General features: G+C 37.1%; 1 protein-coding gene across 2 annotated transcripts; it reads left to right on the top strand.

Moving 5' to 3' along the window:
* Positions 1-1247: 1247 nt before the first annotated feature.
* LOC137242724 (uncharacterized) lies at positions 1248-6485 on the top strand. 2 transcript variants are annotated; one of them, XM_067769978.1, is made up of 5 exons: positions 1248-1475; positions 1543-1623; positions 3717-4047; positions 4101-4285; positions 4722-6485. In XM_067769978.1, exons 1-5 carry the CDS (start codon positions 1436-1438, stop codon positions 4931-4933), a joined length of 849 nt encoding a protein of 282 aa, XP_067626079.1. In that variant the 5' UTR covers positions 1248-1435; the 3' UTR covers positions 4934-6485. The 2 variants fall into 2 exon arrangements, with proteins under 2 accessions (XP_067626079.1, XP_067626080.1); XM_067769979.1 differs by having other exon boundaries at positions 1255-1475; positions 4101-4270; positions 4722-6484.
* The last annotated feature ends 14918 nt before the right edge of the window (positions 6486-21403 follow it).

Raw genomic sequence — 21403 nt, 5'->3', positions numbered from 1 at the left:
TTACAGTATAAGTCGAAAAACTCGCACCAGAAGCGTTTATTTTCCATTGCATTAATAATATATATTTTTTAGTTGCAAGACCAGCTCAACTCATTGCAGCACTGCGCAATATTCATTTTTCAACTAGCGTAACAAATGAAACATGTGTTCTAATTGTATCAGAGGCGTCACTCGATACTTTGTTGTTGCCAAAGCAACCCTGTCATGTCGAATGTGATTCTCAAGGAAGTTTTGTTTAGTTTTTTTAAATTGAATCCTATAAAAGCTGGAGACATTGGTGCTTTATCGGTAACCGTATCGGTAACCTTTTAACAGCTGATTCGACCAACCTTATGAGAATCAATGCAATCGATTATTGGTGCCGCTAAAGTCGTAACCGTATCGTAGCCAACCAATTGGGTTTTGGTTTACCGTCGTAACGATAAACAGCTGATTACGTTAGGGATACGGATACAGCGATACGACATACGGCACCAATGACTCCACCCATAGTTATGCGGTGAAGTGGTTTTGCATAATTACGACACGAAGAAAAAAGCATGAGCAATATTTGCAGACATGCGTAAATATTAAAATCGTTTTGATTTTAGCGCAGTTCTCTGCGCAAATAGCGCAACCAACCGGGCAAATCCTTGTGCAAGTTGGTAATTGGCACAAGGATACTTGAGCCGTGTAAATGGCGTATTAGTTGTTCAAAATCGAGATTTCCGTTCAGTTTCGGCTCAAAATTAATTTTCACTGAGACTATATTTTTAGCATGAGCCTATGTCAATCGGTAGCTTCTTTTACCGAAGGTGACAAAATTTTTCTAGTGTGGTGAGAATTCTTTCCAATGCAAATATAAAGCGACGTTAAGTTATATTCACCTTATATGTATCAAAACTTTTCATTCAAAGCAGAGAACGTATAACTCAAGAGAACCGCCAACACAAAGAATAGTGGGCAACAGTAAAGCATCAAATCGCAAGTAGGTAATTCACCATTGGGAAAAAGTGGCATAAAATTCGTCAATTCCAACGCTAGAAAACCTTTATTTTGATATAATGATCAAATTTTGTTAACGTTTTTAATAACTTTTTTGTGAGATTTCATCGAAAAGACCGCGTTTTTTGCTGGTCTTCAAGTGGGTACTGTGGTGAATTATCTATCGCCAGCTCGGAAATTTGTATTGCTGTCCGTTGTTGGCGATTCTCTATAAATTTACGTCTCTCATTCAAAGTATTGTCATATCGAGCCAGAAATCGTGGTATCGAGTATAGCAGTGCATACTTTACACTCGGTTTGTTTCATTCCTAGCCACCAAAAGTTAAGGAACGCAAAATACATTTTATTTGCAGTTTTTCCAAATATTTTTGAATACGTTGCGAAAAGGTTTGTTTACAAATAAGTTCGTTGTTCTGTTTACGTTTTAAAGTATTGAATTTAAAAACCGATAATGGATTCCTTGGCAGAAGCATATAGCAGTATTAATAATGGTAATGTGACTGAGTTTATTTTTAGAATGAAAAAAATTAAAAGCTATATAAATTAAACCTTTTCCAGATCATGAATACATCAATGGAGATGTTGAAATTATGGAGAACTCGGAGGTAGTTGAATATATTGTAGAAGAAGCACAAATCGGTAAGTAATGAGCAATGAAACAGCGGAGTCACAGATCCCATTGATGGCCTATAAATGTATATAGACACGTACTTATATCAACTACACTTAATATCTTTCTGTCTGTTCAGCAAAACTAAACACTTGCTTAAGTATATCTAAGTATCCAGAGATTGCCATTAAATGATCCCAATGAAATTCTCTGAAATGTGTCTGTTGACTTGTAAGGGCGAGTTACTTCACTATCGCCTGTTGTTGCTGTAGCGATAAGGTTGCTCCCCGAAGGCTTTGGGGAGTGTTATCGATGTGATGGTTCTTTGCCGGATACAGATCCGGTACGCTCCGGTGCTAGCCCGACCATCTCGGGAACGATTTATATGGCCACGTTAAACCTTCAGGCCATCCCTTCCTCCCCACCCCCAAGTTCCATGAGTACTTGGGGTCGCCAGAGCCTCGTCTGTTAATCAAATACGACTCGCCTCGGATAGGTGAGGTTGACAATTGGGTTTGGAGAAGCTATATATTGCGCTAGCAATCTGAAGGGTTCCTCCAACTGAAGTTAAAGCAAACTTTGGAGTCAAAAGGATGTTATTGTCATGTTAACACAAGTAGGACGAAAATCCGTCACTTATTGTATTAAGCACAAAAACATTTCCGGAAGTTTTGAGGAATTGTTAAGTGGAAAGACCTTTGCCGAAAAACATTCCGGTATTAGCATCTTCTGGTACAAATCCGCCTGCCGCGGTAACGATTTGTTCCACCCTTCGGGCTTATGAGTTTTGGACGCATCTGACGACAGGTGTTCGTGTTGTTGTAGCGATAAGGACACTCCGCGAAGGCCTTGGGTAGTGCTTTCGATGTTAACGGTCCTTCGCCGGGTGCAGATCCGGTACTAAGCCCCGACCATCTCGATTTGTTATGGGCACATTCGACATTCTAGGCCATCCCGCCCTCCCACCCCCTAGATCCACGAGGTGTTAGGGGTCGTAAGAGCCTCGGTTGGTAATGAAACAGGATTCGCCACGGATAAGTGAGGTTGACTTTTGGGTTTGGAGAAGCTATATATTGGGCTGGCAAACCCTTGAGAGGCTTGCGCTACACAACGCCTTGAATCCATTTGGTATTTTAGTCGCCTCTTACGACAGGCATACCTACCGCGGGTATATTCTAACCCCTAACCCGCTGGGGGGACGACAGGTGTTAATGGGGGATTGTGCTAGGCCGCTCACAGTATATTGAGGTATCCTCATCGAAGTATGCTCATAGTAAACTTACCTTAGAGTATTTCTGGTGCTAACATGTTGTATTTCCGGTCCTAAATACGGAAATATTTGGAGTATATGGGCAAAGGCATTAGGTCCGTAGGTAAACCATTAATTACGCACTCCTCGCCTGGGGATTCAAGGCGTTGTATAGCGCAATTTATAGCTTATCCAACCCAATTGTCAACCTCACCTTCGAGCGGCGAGTCCCGTTTCACTAACTGACGAGGCTCTGTCGACCACAAGCTCCTCATGGAACTTTGGGGTGGGGAGGGAGGGATGGCCTGAAGGTTTTATGTGGCCATATAAATCGTTCCCGAGATGGTCGGGCTAGTACCTTAATGGTGCTATGTTACCGGAGCGTACCGGATCTGTATCCGGCAAAGGACCATCACATCGATAAAACTCCCCAAAGCCTTCGGGGAGTTACCTTATCGCTACAACAACAACAACAACTCCTCGCCTGATAATTGATAATTGCTGACCCCATCACTTTTGGAGGTGGTGGTGATGCACTCGCAAAATAAATCAGAATCCTCCTAACAAACCTTATGGCAGAAGCAGTTTCCACCGGGTTAGAATATAAAAAAGTTGCTGTTAAGTTTCCATATTAAAGAAATGTTACATGCAGGGCATACCATGGCTATCTTTAAGCCGTCCGTACCCCAGACAAGGAGTCTGTTGGAAACTCCCTAACTTCTTTTATATACCAATTCTATTTCAAGATTTGTTTTCTGAAACTGAAATTTAACTTTGTTGTGAGAAGGGATGAATCTGACTCTACCTCTCTGCGCTATCCTATGTATCCGCCGATGACATATTGAGTTTATTTATTTACGTCTATTTTTGCAGTTGAAGAACGTGAAGAGCCGAACATTTTCGACTCAGATGAATACACGCAGACAGGCAGAAAAAGACTTTGGTCCAAGCCGGCAGTAAAGTTGATGTTGTGTCTAGTAGAAGACATACTGCCTGATGTGGGAACCACTACCAAAATGCCTACCAAAGCTGAAATGTATAAATATGTTGCCAAAGAAATGAGAAAAGAAGGTTACTCCTTTACTGGTCCACAAGTAGAAAATAAATTTCGTGGCATTGAGAAAACATATAAAAGAAAAAAAATGCAACTTACTACTACGGCTAGTGAGGCGTTAGCAAAACCACCTTCATCTAAAAAAAAAAGGTAAACAAAAAATATATTTCTTCTTTCTTTTCTCAAATTTTAATTTCCTATAGGAAAGCCGATGCTACATCAGAAAGCGATGAATCAAAATCAGATACAGAAGTCGTATGGATGCGCTGTAATGAACCCTCTAATCCAGATCGAGCCGAATTTAAAGTTGAACCGAACACCTCACCTAGGGCTGCATCACCACAAGCTGATCTACTCGAACGAACCACAGAAGGTACGAAAGAAAAAAGTATTTGGGCACATTTTGCCGCAGCAAAAATGCGTTTATTCACTTGCCGCTCTGAAAACGACCTTTTTTTTTTAAACTGATTTGCTTTTTTTCGAATTTAGACTCCGAAACAAAGATATTAATTTTTGAAGTTCGAAGTTAAACCCATCCATATATATTTTTTAATTATTATGATTAAAACTGTAACCAACAAAAATGAAGGCTTGGTCTGGCTTCGAACTTGGATAGCCAATATCAATGTTTTGGAGGCTAGCTTCGAAAAACTGTGAAATTGCTTTTTTTGCTTACGGATCAATCTCAGCAAAGAAGTTAGTTTGATCCAATAGTCATAAAAAAATGTTGAGGGTTATACCTTTATTCCATTCAGCAGTAGAGTTATTTAGTATTGACGTATTTGACGATCTTTATAAAATTGTCTTGTTTGTTTATGTTACAGGAGACTTTCCCAGCACAGCCACAAATCGTAAAGATAATATTTCAGCACGTCCGCTGCTAAGGATATTTACAAAAATGGCACACGAAAGAAGACGATACCATACTAAAGTACTGGAATATTTGAAAGAAAAGGAACGAAGAGGCAGACAGCGAGAGGAAAGAGATCAAAAGAAATTGGAGCTTCTTGAACGTGTTATTCGGCAGAATACGTAGAGTATACATTAAGCTGTTAAACCAAAAATTTGTATGTCGAGTGGAATATGATACATTTTGGTCTAAATATAAGCTCAGCGAAAATTCATTTCTATTGGATAAATCTTAAAACGTACATGATGCTCATTATTTGGAATTCTTGGGTTTAACACTGTGGAAACGCACACTTTTTCATTATACCAAAAATCTCCAGTCATTGTTATTAGATCGATATAACAATTTTAACCTTAAATAGGTTTCAATCCTAGCAAGTATTCACTGAAAGCAGTTAATCCCACCAATGTGAATGCAAAAGGCAAGAGTTAGCATAAAATTAAATCTAAACCTTATCCAATTGAATGCAATTTTTGCACAGCTTATTCATAGACTAAAATCTATATCATATCATATATGTATATATCTAAAGAGAATTATTTTTTTCTTGATGTTGGCCTAGCATAGATATCTAATTATGATTTGTTAATAAATAACACCGTTATATTCCTATAGTTTGAAAAACGACAAGGCAATCATTAATTGCGAATATAAAATTTAGTTACTCGAAGTATGCAAATATGATGGTACATGTCTCAGACGGGGTGGAGCATGTGTTGGATCTCCTCTGACTAACATTATAATGCTTTTACTACCCGGTTGGCGGCGATGTTAACTCAAAACACACGGTAAGAAAAATGAAACACAAAATTTTGCAGCTGATGCCGGCAGGATCGAAGTATTAAGAAAAGGTCAACTGTCAGATCCAATGAGCTGGACCTTAAATTATATACAGGTTTATTCAAGTTTACGAATTGTGCAAAATTTCTCGACTTGATCGATAGATTCCAGTTCCAGTAGCTTTAAAAACATAAACTGAAAGTAATTGAAATATATGAACGCGGTTACTGGAACAGCTAAAAACAAATCGTAAGATGCGGCTCCAAAACCGAGTCGAATGTTTTGTGAAAACCAAAACATGTCTGATAAAGGAGGGGAAGAAAAAGAGTATGCAAGAAAAGTTAGCCGCTAGATGATGGTTATCCCCCATAATCACACCAAGTGCGATAAAAGGCTTTCACCCAAGTTTGGTGACCCACGAACTAAGATGACCCAATTTTACAAAATGTCAATTAAATTCTTAATATAAATTTTTATACTTAGCTGAGCAGAGCTCACAGAGTATATTAACTTTGTTCGCATAACGGTAATCCGTAACGGCATAAACTAATCGAGATAGATATAGACTTCTATATATCAAAGTGATCTGGGCGAAAAAAGACATTTATTTAGCCATGTCCGTCCGTCCGTCCGTAAACACGATAACTTGAGTAAATTTTGAGGTATCTTGATGAAATTTGGTATGTAGGTTCCTGGGCACTCATCTCAGATCGCTATTTAAAACGAACGAAATCGGACTATAACCACGCCCACTTTTTCGATATCGAAAAATCCAAAAAGTGCGATAATTCATTACCCAAAGACGGATAAAGCGATGAAACTTGGTAGGTGGGTTGACCTTATGACGTAGAATAGAAAATTAGTAAATTTCTGGACAATGGGCGTAGCACCGCCCACTTTTGAAAGAAGGCAGTTTGAAAGTTTTGCAAGCCGTAATTCGGCAGTCGTCGAAGATATCATGATGAAATTTGTCAAGAGCGTTACTCCTATTCCTATGTGTTCTAAATAAAAGTTACCAAAATCGGATGACAAACACGCCCACTTTAAACAAGACAATTTTTTTAAGTCAAATTATAACAAAAAATTAAATATCTTTACAGTATATAAGTAAATTGTGTCAACATTCAACTCCAGTAATGATATGGTGCAACAAAATACAAAAATAAAAGAAAATTTCAAAATGGGCGTGGCTCCGCCCTTTTTCATTTAATTTGTCTAGAATACTTTTAATGCCATAAGTCGAACAAAAATTAACCAATCGTCGTGAAATTTGGTAGGGGCATAGATTCTATGACGATAACTGTTTTCTGTGAAAATGGGCGAAATCGGTTGAAGCCACGCCCAGTTCTTATACACAGTCGACCGTCTGTCCTTCCACTCGGCCCTTACAGGATATCTTGAACAAAAATCAAAAATTTCTTTACTAAACTTAGTTCACGCACTTATCTGTACTCACTTTATCTTGGTATTAAAATGGTCAAAATCCGACTATGACCACACCCACGTTTTCGATATCGAAAATTACGAAAAATGAAAAAAATGCCATTATTCTATACCAAATATGAAAAAAGGGATGAAACATTGTAATTGGACTGGTTTATTAACGCAAAATATAACTTTAGAAAAAACTGTAAAATGGGTGTGACACCTTCCATATTAAGTAGAATAAAATGAAAAAGTTCTGCAGGGCGAAATCAAAAGCCCTTGGAATCTTGGCAGGAATACTGTTCATGGTATTACATATATAAATAAATTAGCGGTACCCGACAGATATGTTCTGGGTCCCTCTGGTCCACATTTTGGTCGATATCTCGAAAACGCCTTCACATATACAACTAAGTGCCACTCCATTTTAAAACCCTCATTAATACCTTTAATTTGATACCCTTATCGTATAAGCACATGTTAGAGTCACCCCTGGTCCACCTTTATGGCGTTATCTCGAAAAGGCGTCCACCTATAGAACTAAGGTCCTCTCCCTTTTAACACCTTTCATTTGATACCCATATCGTACAAACGCATTCTAGAGTCACCCCTGCTCCACCTTTATGGCGATATCCCGAAATGGCAAACTGCGGAAAGAACCAAAACGGTGACCTTGTAACCGATGTGCAGAGAGTACTTAGATTATGGAGGCGAAATTTCTCTGCTCTCCTAAATGAAGACAGCGATGTACCGTTCAGGCATGATGAACCTAATACCGCAACCGATGTTGATGGAATTAATGTCCCCCAATCCAAGTGTGACGAAGTCAGAATATCAATAATCACCGGAGCTATTCAAATATGTCGACGAGGAGTTAGAAAGACGCATGAATTAATATGAGTCCAGTCCACAAGAGGGATTCTGCAAAAATCTTAATTTCGCATATAAGGTCCTGCAAAGCGTATTGTGTTAAAGAGTAAAGTAGACCGTGAATCGGCAGTTTGGACCTTATCAGTGCGGTACCTAGTACATGTACCATCGACCCATGCTGCAAGGAAACCATACAGATGAAGTCAGTAGTAAAACAACACAAACTTGACGGCCCCCATAATATGGTCATGAGTTTTAATTTTGTAGGGAGGGAAAAGTTGTGGTACTATTTCGCTACTTGTTTACTACTTTAGTAATGCAATGTGCAAACAAAGGCAGTCTGGATATAAATCCACATTGGAGAAGGGGACTCGAAAGAAAAGAGAAGCGGTGAAATGAAGAATTCTTTACTTAAGCTCATAACTGCTATAACTATATCGGGAGAGGTCTCAAAAGACGCGCTTTAGACCCAGGATCACGAATCCGAAAGCGGAAATTGGAAATTTTATTTCTTTTCGGAGATATTTGCAAACAAAATTGAAAATTTTCATGTGGTGTAATTTTGATGATTTTGTTGTATCCACAAGAAAAAATGTGGGTGTTTTGCTCTCCAAACCGGTGTTAGACCCACTCAGGGCAATTTTTTATAAGCGCGGCCGAAGGCCGCCAATGCAGAAAGATGTTCTGCTCAAAAATACTATGGATCCTACTATGGTTTTTGGAAATATCTTTTGACAGAAATAAAATTTTGAATTTCCGCTTTCGGATTTCTGACACCTCTCCCGCTCGCTTTGATTTTTGCAAATCCGACGCAGCCCTCTGTAGGTAATTTTATCATAAGAAATATGTAAAAATTTGTGAATGTGGCAACGCTATATAATGTAAAAAAAATTTCATTGGAGAAAATACAGCATTTTGCATTGTCAACCAACTGCTGAAGTGGAAGCTGCGAATTTATACAGGAGTGGATAAATTTATTTTAAAAAAAAAATCTAAGTTTGAACAATTAATATTTAAATTGTCCTTATTAAAGAAAATAGAGTAGATATAAGTGAATATAAGTGAATAAAACACAACAAGAAAGAGAAGAAAATCATTTTATATAAATAAAGCTTTCCCAAAAAAAAAAAATTTTCTTTATAACACAAGGCGGTAAGTTACAATTAAAGCTTAGTGCGTTCAAAAATAGCAACAAAATGGCGGACGCTTCGGCGTCTACGCACGCCGATAGTGAAGATGTAGGGACACATAGCGGTTCTAAGAAAAAGAAAAAAAATAATGCTGCGGCCCATGAAATGCATCCATATAAAGAGAACAATTCGAAAAATCAAAAAAATTTACAAAAAGATACCCCAAACATGGCTGCGCTGCAGATTCCAATGCAGGGTATGCTTGTACCTAGAGGTACGTATAAAAAATTTTTAGAAAAGATTGAAATAAAAGACATGAGCCCCTCTAAAAGTGATGTGCAAAAAGAGACACAACACAATCAGTTATCTGACAAAAATAAACCTGATCAAACTGTACCTGAAAGGATGAGTATTGATATCAGCAACAAAACGTTGATGATACAGCCTGCAAAGGACATTACCAATGAATCTTCAGAAATACTACCCAAATGTGACGAAAAAACTAACAATTTAACTGACATTGAAGTAATAAAATATGACAAAAACCACAACGGTGAATTTTGTGTATTTTTTGATACGAGTCAAAGTGAAAATTTCAACAATACGTCCATCAAGAATGGCCTTTTCCTAATAGATAAAATAAGAAAATTTAACATACCAGGAATCAAGACAGTAAGGGCAATTGGACGTTCCTTATACAAAGTCTTCTTTAATACACGTATAGATGCCAATAACACAATTGACAATAAACAACTAAAAGACAATAATATCAGAGTTTTCATACCAAAAAGCATGGTGGAAACCTATGGTGTTATAAAACAAGTTCCTCAAGACTTCTCCGACAAAGAAATTATGGAAAACATAATTTCAGATGTAAAAGTTACGTCTGTAACACGAATTCTTAGAAGAGACATAGACAACAAAGACAATTTCATACCAACATTCACAGTCAAAATAAGTTTTGCAGGAGTAGAAATACCTGAGTCAGTAAAGATTTTCTTTGTAGACATGAAAGTCCACCACTTCATACCCAAAGTAAGACAATGCTACAACTGTGGAAGACTTGGACACACCAAAAAAACATGCAAATCAAAAAACAGATGTATACTTTGTGGAAATGAAACAGGTTGTGAATCAAAATGTGTAACAGGGAACAACAAGTGTATTCTGTGTGGTCAAAATGGACATGTTTCACTGAATCAAGACAAATGCCAAAAGTGGACTCAGGAAAAAAACATTACAGAAATCATGACTATAAAAAAACTCTCCAGAAGGGAGGCCTATGACACATACAAGCAACTGAATAACTATACAAATCGTTTCGATTTGCTTGATGAAGAACAATTCCCAAATCTTCCAACACAGAAACCTAAAACTGTCAACAGAGACAATATAATAAACAGGAAATTTACGAAAATTAAATATAGCAAGGTGGTAGAAATGCCAGAAAATAATAACAGAGCAAGGGAAAGAAATATGGTTGCAAAAGATGCTCTGAAACACAATCCATCATTTGCCTCAAATGAATGGTTTAAAGTATCAGAAATTGAAAAACTAGTGACACTCTTGTGTCAAAAATTTCAAATAAACTCTGAAGAACCTATTGTAAAATTGTTAAATAATCTGTACAAAAAAAATGCAAATGAGAGACTAGAGTCAATCAGCACAGAAAATTACATACTAAATGATAATGCGTATTCTACAATATAACTGTCAAAGCTTGAAATCCAATAAAAATTACATTGACTTTTTCATCCAAAAATATAACATTGATATAGTAGCACTACAAGAAATATTTTCACATGACATTAACACTAATAATCACAAACTAATAGATTTTAATCTTATTAAAAAAACTCGGCCTGATGGTTACGGAGGGGTAGCCATAGGCTGCAGGAAAAATATTCTTTTTAAAAAAATTAAATATTCTACATCGTATGACATCCTTATGATGAAAACCACTAGTCTACAAACCAATTTAACTGTATGCACAGCATATTTCCCACCAAATTTAAACTGTAACATTTTTCAACAGGAAGTAACCAAGCTTTTTGACAAATTATCCACACACTCTAATGTAGTTATCCTGGGTGATTTTAATGCTAGATCTCTGACATGGGGTGATACAATAACAACGATGAAAGGAAAAATTTTGGAAAGCACGGTTCAATTATACAATTTTATGTGTCATAATGATGGCACTATAACACACAATATTGACTCAAACACTGGCTCAGTCTTGGACTTGAGTTTCTCTAATCTCAGACAAAATGTTCTTTGGACTTGCAGCCAATCCTTCATAGGAGGAAGTCGCCATCACCCTATTATAGTTGAAGTTGAAGATATAAGAAAACAGCCTATTCACTTTATTGCCAAAAACAAACTTAGTGCTGAACTAACAAAAATATCTAATGCCAACTGTTCTTCAAATATAGAAAACTCTATTAAAAACGCAATCAAAAAGGCTACAATCCATCTGAACAATTTCAAACACACCCCAAAGGCATGGTGGGATGAACAGATGGAAAAAAATTATCGAGTTCTTATTGCAAAAACCAAAAAAGCAAGACTAACAGGAAGAATTGAAGATATAAATGATGCACTAGAGGAAAAAGGAAAATGGAAAAAGGCTGTAAAAAAGGCAAAAAGCCAAAGCTATAAAAACAGAATTGAAGAACTCAATCGAGATCCTCATAGTAAAAATGCATGGAAATTTGTACGCAATGTGAAGGGAAATGCCAGCTTTGCAAAATGTAGCTGGCCGGAAGAAAACAATACTCCCTACCTAAATTTCCTAAAAGAACAAGTCACTAATCTTACAGACAACAACTTAGTCATTAGACAAATTGATAATGATGACTATATTAATTTCACACAAGAAAAATTCGATGAGATTCTTATCAACAAAAGATCGACAGCTGGAGGACTTGACCGGATAACATATGAGATGCTGAAAAAATTGCCAGTGGAAGCTAAAAAAGCACTAGCTCAAATGCTAGAGAATCATCTAAACAATAATAATGTCAAAGACAGTTGGAGGAGAATAAAAATAGTACCTATTCTAAAACCAAACAAAAATTCGGACGATATTACAAACTATAGACCAATAGCCTTAATCTCTGTCATTGCAAAGACTGTGAACATGTTAGTGAAAGAAATCCTGGTACAACATTTGGACACAAATAAAGTGATACCAACCAAAAGCTATGCATACAGAAAAAATAGATCTTCAGTCATGTGCATAAATGAAATAACACATTATATTGCTGATCAGAAAAGAAAGAAAAGGCATGTATTTGTATGCGTATTAGATCTTAATAATGCGTACAACTGTGTAGACCTAACAGCTCTAAAATCTATGTTAATTGAAATACACACCAATCCTACTATAACAATGTGGATTCATAACTTCTTTTCAAGAAGGTATTATATCTTAGGAAAAGAGTCGATAGAAATAAATAATGGACTGCCTCAAGGCAGCTGTCTGTCACCAATTTTATTTAACTTATACACTAGATATCTACATACTATCAGCGATGAGTCTACGCAACTATATCAATATGCAGATGATTTTGTAATAATATGTCATGACAATATCAAAGAAAGAGCACTTAATACACTACAAAACAAAATCATTAATTTTCAGGACATATGTAATTCACTTAAACTATCATTTAATTTCTCAAAAACAAAATTCATGTACATGACATCTGGTAAAAAACAATCTTTCAATCTTAATATACAGAATACTCCAATTGTACAGGCAGATGAAATAAAAATATTAGGTAGAGTTATGAATTTTAGATCCACTATAAAAGATCATGTTAACAAAATCAAAAAAGAAGTGCAGAAAGCAGTTAACCTTATATCAAAGCTAACTACAATTAAGGCAGGACTAAGTCCAAAATATAGTTTAAACTTCTACAAAGCCTTTGTGAGAACAAAGACTGAGTATGGTTGTACTACCTTTGCAAATGCGCCTAAAGGTTACAATTCAAAACTTCAAATAATCTCTAATGAAACTATAAGGAGATGCTTAGGAGTACCTCCAAGTACTCCAATTCATAGTAGATATGCATTGGCAGGAGAACTACCGCCATTAACAAGAGCTAAATGGTTGACAGCAAAGGAGCTAACCAAACAATGGTTTATTAATGACTCACTTATATCTCAACTCCAAAACAACCCGGAAATAAACTCTAGTTACAGCTACATATACAATAAGTTTAAAAATATCTTTGACAAAATAGACACAAACATCACATTCCGTAGACACTGTACTCTACACCTATTAGGCACGAACCTTGACAACTCAAAAAATCAGTATTCTAAAGAACAACTTAAAGCTATGTACAATGAAATAAAGACAGACTTACATAACAAAGGCTTTTTTATTCTTGCAACGGATGCTTCGGTAACAGAAAGCAGCACAGGCTGCAGCATACATGATATATACAAAAATTTATCATACTTATACAGGCTTGATGATAAATACTCATCTACCTTTGGGGAACTGACAGCCATCAAACAAGCGATAAAAATTGCAGCAATGGAAAAATGTAAGAAATTGGCCATCTTCACAGACAGCCTATCCTCAATAAATGCACTAAAAAAGAAAACAACAAATAATTTCATAGTTGCAGAGATTCATAATAAATTGAATAGCTCAGACCTGGATGAAATCCAAATTATTTGGACGCACAGCCATGTTGGAATTTTGTTTAATGAAAAGGCGGATATTGCTGCCAAAGAAGCTGCTACAAGAGGGGCAGCAATAGATACTGCTCTCACACCTCAAGAAGCTCTAATAAAAATAAAAAAGATTTTAACAAATGAATGGAACCACGAATTTCAAACAATAAGTATCTCCAAAGGTACTTATTTTGCAACAATATGTTCAGACACGGATCAGAACCCCTGGTACAATAATAAGCAAATTCATATGGACCCATATGAAATTAAGCTTATTAATAGACTCATTACAGGACACACGTACTCCAAACAATATTTAAGCAGCTTCAGGCATGATGTGTCTGAAGTATGTTCATTTTGCACCTCCATAGAAACGCCAGAGCATCTTATATTTGAATGCACTAAGTTTGACACGCTGCGAAACAAGTACAATATTTTTAAAAATTCCACATCATTATTAGAACTACTTAAATCAAAAAGTATAAAAATATATGAAGAACTTGTTAAATTTATATGTGAGGCACAGCTTTCTAAAAAGTTATAAGGTGTGTTTAATAACCAACACATAAAAATTTTTGAATTATTAGATTTAGAATAAAATCACAGATTTTCTTTTCTCGCTTTACATACATTAAAATATAAAATACAAATACACAATGTAAATATATATAAACAAACATCTAAATGTAATGTAATCATAGAATATAAATTATAATTAATATCGAAATGAAGAAATTAGAGTAGATATAAAAATATTATTAAAAAGAAAAATTCAATGTAAATCCACTCCAAAACATCCACTGTTGGTTTTTTGGCAACATAAACAACTCTACAAAAATCTTGTTACATGGTGTATAAGGTGATATCACAAACATCTTAACCAACCAGCTGTATTCGGATGAATACAGACAAATCCACAAAAAAAAAAGGAGAAAATACAGCAAACAAAAACGGAATTCGACTTTGGACGGAAGCAATCTGGAACATATTGGTAGCAAAATCAAATTTAAAATTGCAGGAGTTACATAAATAAGAAAATGAAACCGAATTTAATTAGTTTGCTATTAATTTTACTATTAACTAATGCACAAGTTAGTGTGGCTGGACCAATTGGTGCCGGCATCTGCTATGCCGGTTGTGCCGCCGTGGTAGTTGCATGTTTCGCAGCTGCTGGTGTGACTTTTGGCACTGTTCCAGGTTCAGTTATTGCAGCCACACCAGCCTTGGCAGGATGCAATGCAGCTTTCGGAGTATGCGAAAGTGCGTGTGTGGCGGCTCTTGTTGCGCCCACACCGTGAATAATTGGAATGAAAAATTGGTAATAGTCTAGTTGAGGGGTCGACTGCTAATACGCTACCAAAAATATCGAGTGAGGTGTCAAAAGGCGCGTAATAATCTCGAGAACAATAAGCCGAAGGCGGAAAAGAAAAATTTTATCTCTGTCCGGAGATATTTGCAGTTGAAGTTGGCGATTTCCATGTGGTTGTTGTTGTGTTTGTACCCACAAAAAAAATTGGGTAATAGTCTAGTTGAGGGGTCGACTGCTAATACGCGTCAAAAAATATCGAGAGAGGTGTCAAACGACGCGTCTTGACATCAGTATTAATAATCCGAAGGCGGAAAATAAAAATTTTAACGCGTTCAAAAGATATTAACGAAAAACCGAAAAAAGACCCGCGGGTACCTCCGAAACCGGGGGTCGGATCCATAGTATTTTTGTGCAGAACACCTTTCTACGTTGGCGGCCTTCGGCCGCGCTTATAAAAAATAACCCTGGGCTACGCCATGCCAAGTCCGGGTGTGTCGTATAACCGTGGCTACCGCCACGGTGATGCACAATTTTTTTGGGGGGTACTAACACAACAACAACCACATGGAAATCGCCAACTTCAACTGCAAATATCTCCGGACAGAGATAAAATTTTCCTTTTCCGCCATCGGATTATTGTTCTCGAGATTAATACGCGTCTTTTGACACCTCTCTCGATATTTTTGGTAGCGTATTAGCAGTCGACCCCTCAACTAGACTATTACCGAAAAATTAATGTAATAATTTCAATAAAGATGTACATACAATTTAATTTAAGTTTTATTATTTTTTTGGTGAAAGTCTAGTCAACTGATAATACGCTACCAAAAATATCGATGGAGGTGTCAAAAAACGCGTATTAATCTACAACAATAATCCGGAGGACGAAAATGAAAATTCTATGTCTGAACATATTTCCAGTTGAACTTGGGGTAAAAGTCTAGTTAGGGGTCGACTGCTAATACGCTACCAAAAATACCGAGAGGTGTTAAACGACGCGTCTTGACGTCAGTATAATTAATCCGAAGGCGGAAAATAAAAATTTTAACTCGCTCAAAAGAGTTAGAGAGAGTGGCTACCGCCACGGTGATCCACAATTTTTTTGTGGGTACAAACACAACAACAACCACATGAAAATCGCCGACTTCAACTGCAAATATTTCCCCGACAGAGGTAAAATTTTTCTTTTCCGCTTTCAGATTATTTTTCTCGAGATTAATACGCGTCTTTTGACACCTCTCGATATTTTTGGTAGCGTATTAGCAGTCGACCCCTCTACTAGACCTTTGCCCGATATTTTTGGTCGAGTTTTAGCTGTTTTGCGCTAAAGTAAATTACCAAAAAAAAAAAATAATAATAAAATTCAAATTAATTTTTATATACAGCTTTATTTAAATTATTACATTTTTTTACAATGTTCATGGTGTGGGCGCAACAAGAGCCGCCACACACGCAGTTTCGCATACACCGAATGCTGCATTACAACCGGCCAAGGCTGGTGAGGCTGCAATTACTGCACCTGGAACAGTTCCAAAAGTCGCACCAGCAGCGGCAAAACAAGCCACCACTACGGCTGCACAACCGGCATAACAGATCCCAGCACCAATTGGTCCACACACACTAACTTGTGCAGTAATTAATAATATAATCAAGAGCAATGTAATTGAATTTCGTTTCATTTTTTATTTAATTATTGATTTTTCTACTAACGTTTTCGAACTTGCTTCAGTACCATAGTGTACAAGTACAAGTATAGGTACACTATGTGCAAGGATCAAGGCAAGTAACTTCAAATTTTGTGCGCCATTTGCGCGTGAAGCATCCGCGACAGTTCTTGGAGTATGAATGTGGTAAAGTTTCCAAGTATAGAAAATCGCAAAACCGTGAAACACAATTTGAAAAATTAACAGTAAAGTTGATATCAGATAACATGTTTCCAATTTCACTAGTGGAAAATTAAACCTTTAGGCAATTCGTTTCATTTTTGAACCCCAAAGCAAAATTAATGAGTAGAGCAACGGTCGTCAAAAGAATTGACGAGTATTTCGATTTAATGATGGTACAAATTAAAAATGAATTGGCGAATCAAAATTATTTATGTACCACTGCTGATGTTTGGTCAAGCAAGCATCGAAGTTTTTTTTGGATATACTTGCCATTGGCTAACTAATTCTTTCGAGCGCAAGTCGGTAGCTCTAGCGTGCCATCGATTTAAAGGGACACATTCGCATGACAAAATTAATGAAATCATCATGAATATCCACACAAAATTGGGTCTAAATTCGAATAACATATTACATATTTCATCACATAGATTTATAACCTTTTAAAGAAAGCATTCCTTTAACATACCTGTATAGCTACTGAAGTATAAAAATATCAACTCTGATATAAGAAAATTAGTACTGAATGGTAAAAAAGTGTGCATTCATTTCAAGTTTACATTCAATAAAGAGTGGGAATGGCTCCTTGGAGTGGACTTCTTAATCTTAAGACGATGCGATATAAAAACATGGATGTGCCACTTCATTTCGGCTACGAGAGAGGCTACAGCAGTAAACGAGTGCTGGTGGAAGAGAGTCAGCAAATACCACCAAAATCAGAAGCAGTCATCTTGACAAAGGTTGATGGAGATTGTGGGACAAACAAATTGTGGGTTGTCGAAGCAGCAAATAAATCAGCACTGAACATACTTGTAGGAAAAACCCTGGCTATGACAAAACAAGATGGACGTATTCCGGTAAGAGTACTCAATGGAGCTATTTTGGGAAGATGCCAAGAGGCCGAAGTAGTTATTAACTGTGAACAGCTCCAGGAACACGTTTCATCTAGTAATACTGATCTTTCAAATGACATCACGGCATGGACGCAGGGGCTAGAGGAAGCCTATTAGAGTAAGGTGAAACAACTGCTCCTAAAGTACGCGAACATATTTGACCAGGATGGTTCCAAACCAGGCCGCAACAATGTTGTGAAACATCAAATTAACACTGGAGATGCGAGGCCGATCCACCAAGCTCCACGTAGGGTTCCACTGGCGAAGCTGGAAGTTGTGAGTCAAATCATACAAGAAATGAGCGACAGCGGCGTCATCGAACCATCAGCTAGTCCATGGAGCTCACCGCTAGTACTTGTAAAGTTGAATGACGTTACGAAAAAGGATAGCTATCTATTGCCAAGAATTGACGACACTCTGGACTTGCTATCCGGTACGAAATGGTTTTCCACACTGGATTTGAAAAGCGGCTACTGACAAGTTGCGGTGAAAGAGGAAGATAAAGAGAAAACAGCCTTCAGTGTCGGTGATTGTCTTTGGCAATTTACAATGATGCCTTTTGGACTTTGTAATGCACCAGCTACTTTTGAGAGACTCATGGACCAGGTACTGCAAGGACTACATTGGAAAACATGCAATTGCGTACCTGGACGACATCATCGTATTGGGCAAGAATTTTGATGAACATCTTAAGAACTTGGAGGAAGTTTTCCAGAGAATAGCTGGCGCTAGTCTGAAGTTAAGTCCCAAAAAGTGTGCGCTGTTTAAAAAAGAAGTAAATTATTTGGGTCACAAGGGAACGAAAGAGGGCATCTGCACAGCGAATGAAAAGATAGAGGCAGTAAAGGATTGGCCAAGACCACAGAATCTGCATGAATTGAGAAGTTTCCTTGGGCTGTGTAAATATTACCGCCGATTTGTACCAAATTTTGCCAGCATAGCCCATAGTCTCCACGAGCTAACAAGAAAAAATAAAGCTTTTGAATGGAAGAAGGAGCAAGGAGTAGCTTTCCAAACATTAAAAGAGCGTTTGTACACTGCCCCAATGTTGGCATATCCGATTCCAGGAGCCACGTTTATTCTAGATACAGATGCGAGCGGATATGCTATAGGAGGCGTTTTATCACAACTGGTCGATGGACAGGAGAAGGTAATTGCATATTACAGCCGTTCAATTGGAAAACCAGAGAGGAACAATTGCGTTACACGGAGAGAGCTGTTGGCATTGGTAGAGTGCATTAAACATTTCCACAAATACCTCTACGGCCAGCGATTCCGAGTCAGGACAGATCACGCAGCGTTGAAATGGCTTCTGCAGTTCCGTAATCCGGAAGGACAATTGGTACGGTGGATCGAGCGACTACAAAGCTATGACTTTTCCATTGAGCATCGGATAGGTAGTACCCATGGAAATGCTGATGCAATGTCACGAAGACCATGTAGTTTGGAAAGCAAGCACTGTTCAAAGGCCGAGGCTAAAGAAGACATTATAGATGTCCGGCTAATGACTATAACAGGCACAGATGAATGGGACAAGGAACAGCTAAGAAAGTGTCAGCTAGAAGATATAGATCTGTCACGTGTTATGCAAGGGCTCGAACGAAACGAAAGACCAAACAGAGAAGAGATGTTAGCAGAGAGTCCCATTGCGAAGTCATATTGGGCACAGTGGAACAGTTTAGAATTGATATCCGGTTGCCTTCATCGAGTATGGGAAAGTAAGGATGGTAAATGTATCAAAGACGACTGAGTTACAAGTAAATGATTCGTATACACATATGTACTTATGTATTTATTTGAATTTAAAGAAATAAGAGTTTAATATGAAAATTGATGCTTGAATTACTGAATACTATGTATGGGACTCGCACGTCTGCACCTGACGAATGCTCGACGAACACTACTCTTTACATTCGGCCTCCTGACTCTTCGACCGGCCCGGTCGATTGGCTATCGTCATCATCGGTTGTATCCAACTCTGGGTTAAGTGCGCACCAAGGTTTAATGTGATCTACACTAACTACATTGCTATATCGTCGTTGAGTGATCATTGTATCCGGTAAATCTTCGATTAGATAACTGTCATGATCCAGTACCTTAGATACAATGTATGGACCCCTATAGGCTGGATCAAGCTTGTGTGATTCGCCCGTAGCCACTGGTGCGTAATCGACAAATACCAAATCGCCGACTTCATACTGGTGTGGTTGCAAATGTTTTTTATCATACCTCTCATTCCACTTTTGGCGTTCAGTTAAGATATTCGTGGCTGCTTCTTTACGCTTTGTTTCGATGTCTCCATCCATTAGTAGATACGTCTCTTGGATTGAAATGAAATACCAGCTCATTTGGAGTGAATTTGGTAACACTGTTTTGCTGTGAGTTTAACGCCCATTGGATGCTTGGTAGGGAGCAATCCCAATTTTTCGCTTCTTTGGTACTGCACTTAATGAAACTGAGAATAGTTTTATTGACCCGCTCGGCCTGGACGTTATGTTTAAAATTGGTATAAGAGGAAAGGCTTTGGAATGGTTCCGGAGTTATTTGGGTGACAGAAAACAGAGAACGATAATTGGAAAGGAGGTTTCATCAGTGGTGGATGTTAACATTGGTTTACCACAAGGCTCGGTCTTGGCGCCAATATTGTTTACATTGTATATCAATGATATCAAAAGATGCTTAAAATATTGTAAAATACGTCTATTTGCGGATGATGCATTGCTTATCATAAGTGAAAAATATGCAGAATGTGCCATGCTGAAAGTACAAGAAGACCTGGACTCGCTATACAAATGGTTATGCCTTAGAAAACTGAAATTAAATGTCGAAAAAACTAAGTTCATGATATTTTGTAAAAACACCAATATCATAAGTAACAATAGTTTAAATAATATTACGCTGAAGGTAAAAAACATGGAAATCCAAAGAGTAGACAAAATTAAGTATTTAGGAGTTTTGATTGATGATAATCTAAATTTTGGAGAGCATGTAACTTATCTGGAAAGGAAAATTGCACAGAAAATAGGCTTCATGTATAGAACATGTAAACATATCAGTCAAAGTCATAAAATATTGGTATATCGTTCAATTATTGAACCACACTTTATTTATTGTCCTACTATTCTGCTATTAAGTAATGATATATATATTAAGAAACTTCAAATACAGCAAAACAAGGCAATGCGATTTATTTTAAAATGTCCTCCAAGAACGCCAAAAATTGTAATGCTCAATAGATTAAACTGGCTTAGTATTAAACAGTCAGTTAGTTATTTCACATTGAAATTTATACACCAACTTAGGTTAGGAATGTTACCGAATTACCTGAGTAGTAAAATACATTATAATCATGAAATCCACAATTATGGAACAAGAAATTGCAATAATATAAGACTGCCTAGAATAAGAACTGAGTTCGCCAAAAGGTCTCTTGAATATTTAGGGTATAAAATGTATAATGAGTTACCTTCTGATTTGAAAGACTGTGAAAATATTAGTAAGTTCAAAGAAAAATTGTTTTTATATTGTACGTCACTAAATGTGACATGAGTAGTTATGTTTAATTTCTTATGTTAACCTAAACTAGGTCTTAAAGACCGTAATAATAAATAAAT

This window comes from Eurosta solidaginis, chromosome 2 (genome assembly GCF_040869045.1).
Source record: "Eurosta solidaginis isolate ZX-2024a chromosome 2, ASM4086904v1, whole genome shotgun sequence".
Classification (NCBI taxonomy): domain Eukaryota; kingdom Metazoa; phylum Arthropoda; class Insecta; order Diptera; family Tephritidae; genus Eurosta; species Eurosta solidaginis.
The sequence above is the reverse complement of the archived record's forward strand: the minus strand, read 5'-3'. Positions and strand labels throughout refer to the sequence as shown.

Excerpts from the sequence above, each read along its gene's own strand:
- LOC137242724 (XM_067769978.1), top strand. The coding sequence starts at position 1,436 with ATGGATTCCTTGGCAGAAGCATATAGCAGTATTAATAATG. Across the intron at positions 4,048-4,100 it reads CCTTCATCTAAAAAAAAAAG|GAAAGCCGATGCTACATCAG; the intron begins GTAAACAAAAAA and ends AATTTCCTATAG. Across the intron at positions 4,286-4,721 it reads AGAAGGTACGAAAGAAAAAA|GAGACTTTCCCAGCACAGCC; the intron begins GTATTTGGGCAC and ends TTTATGTTACAG.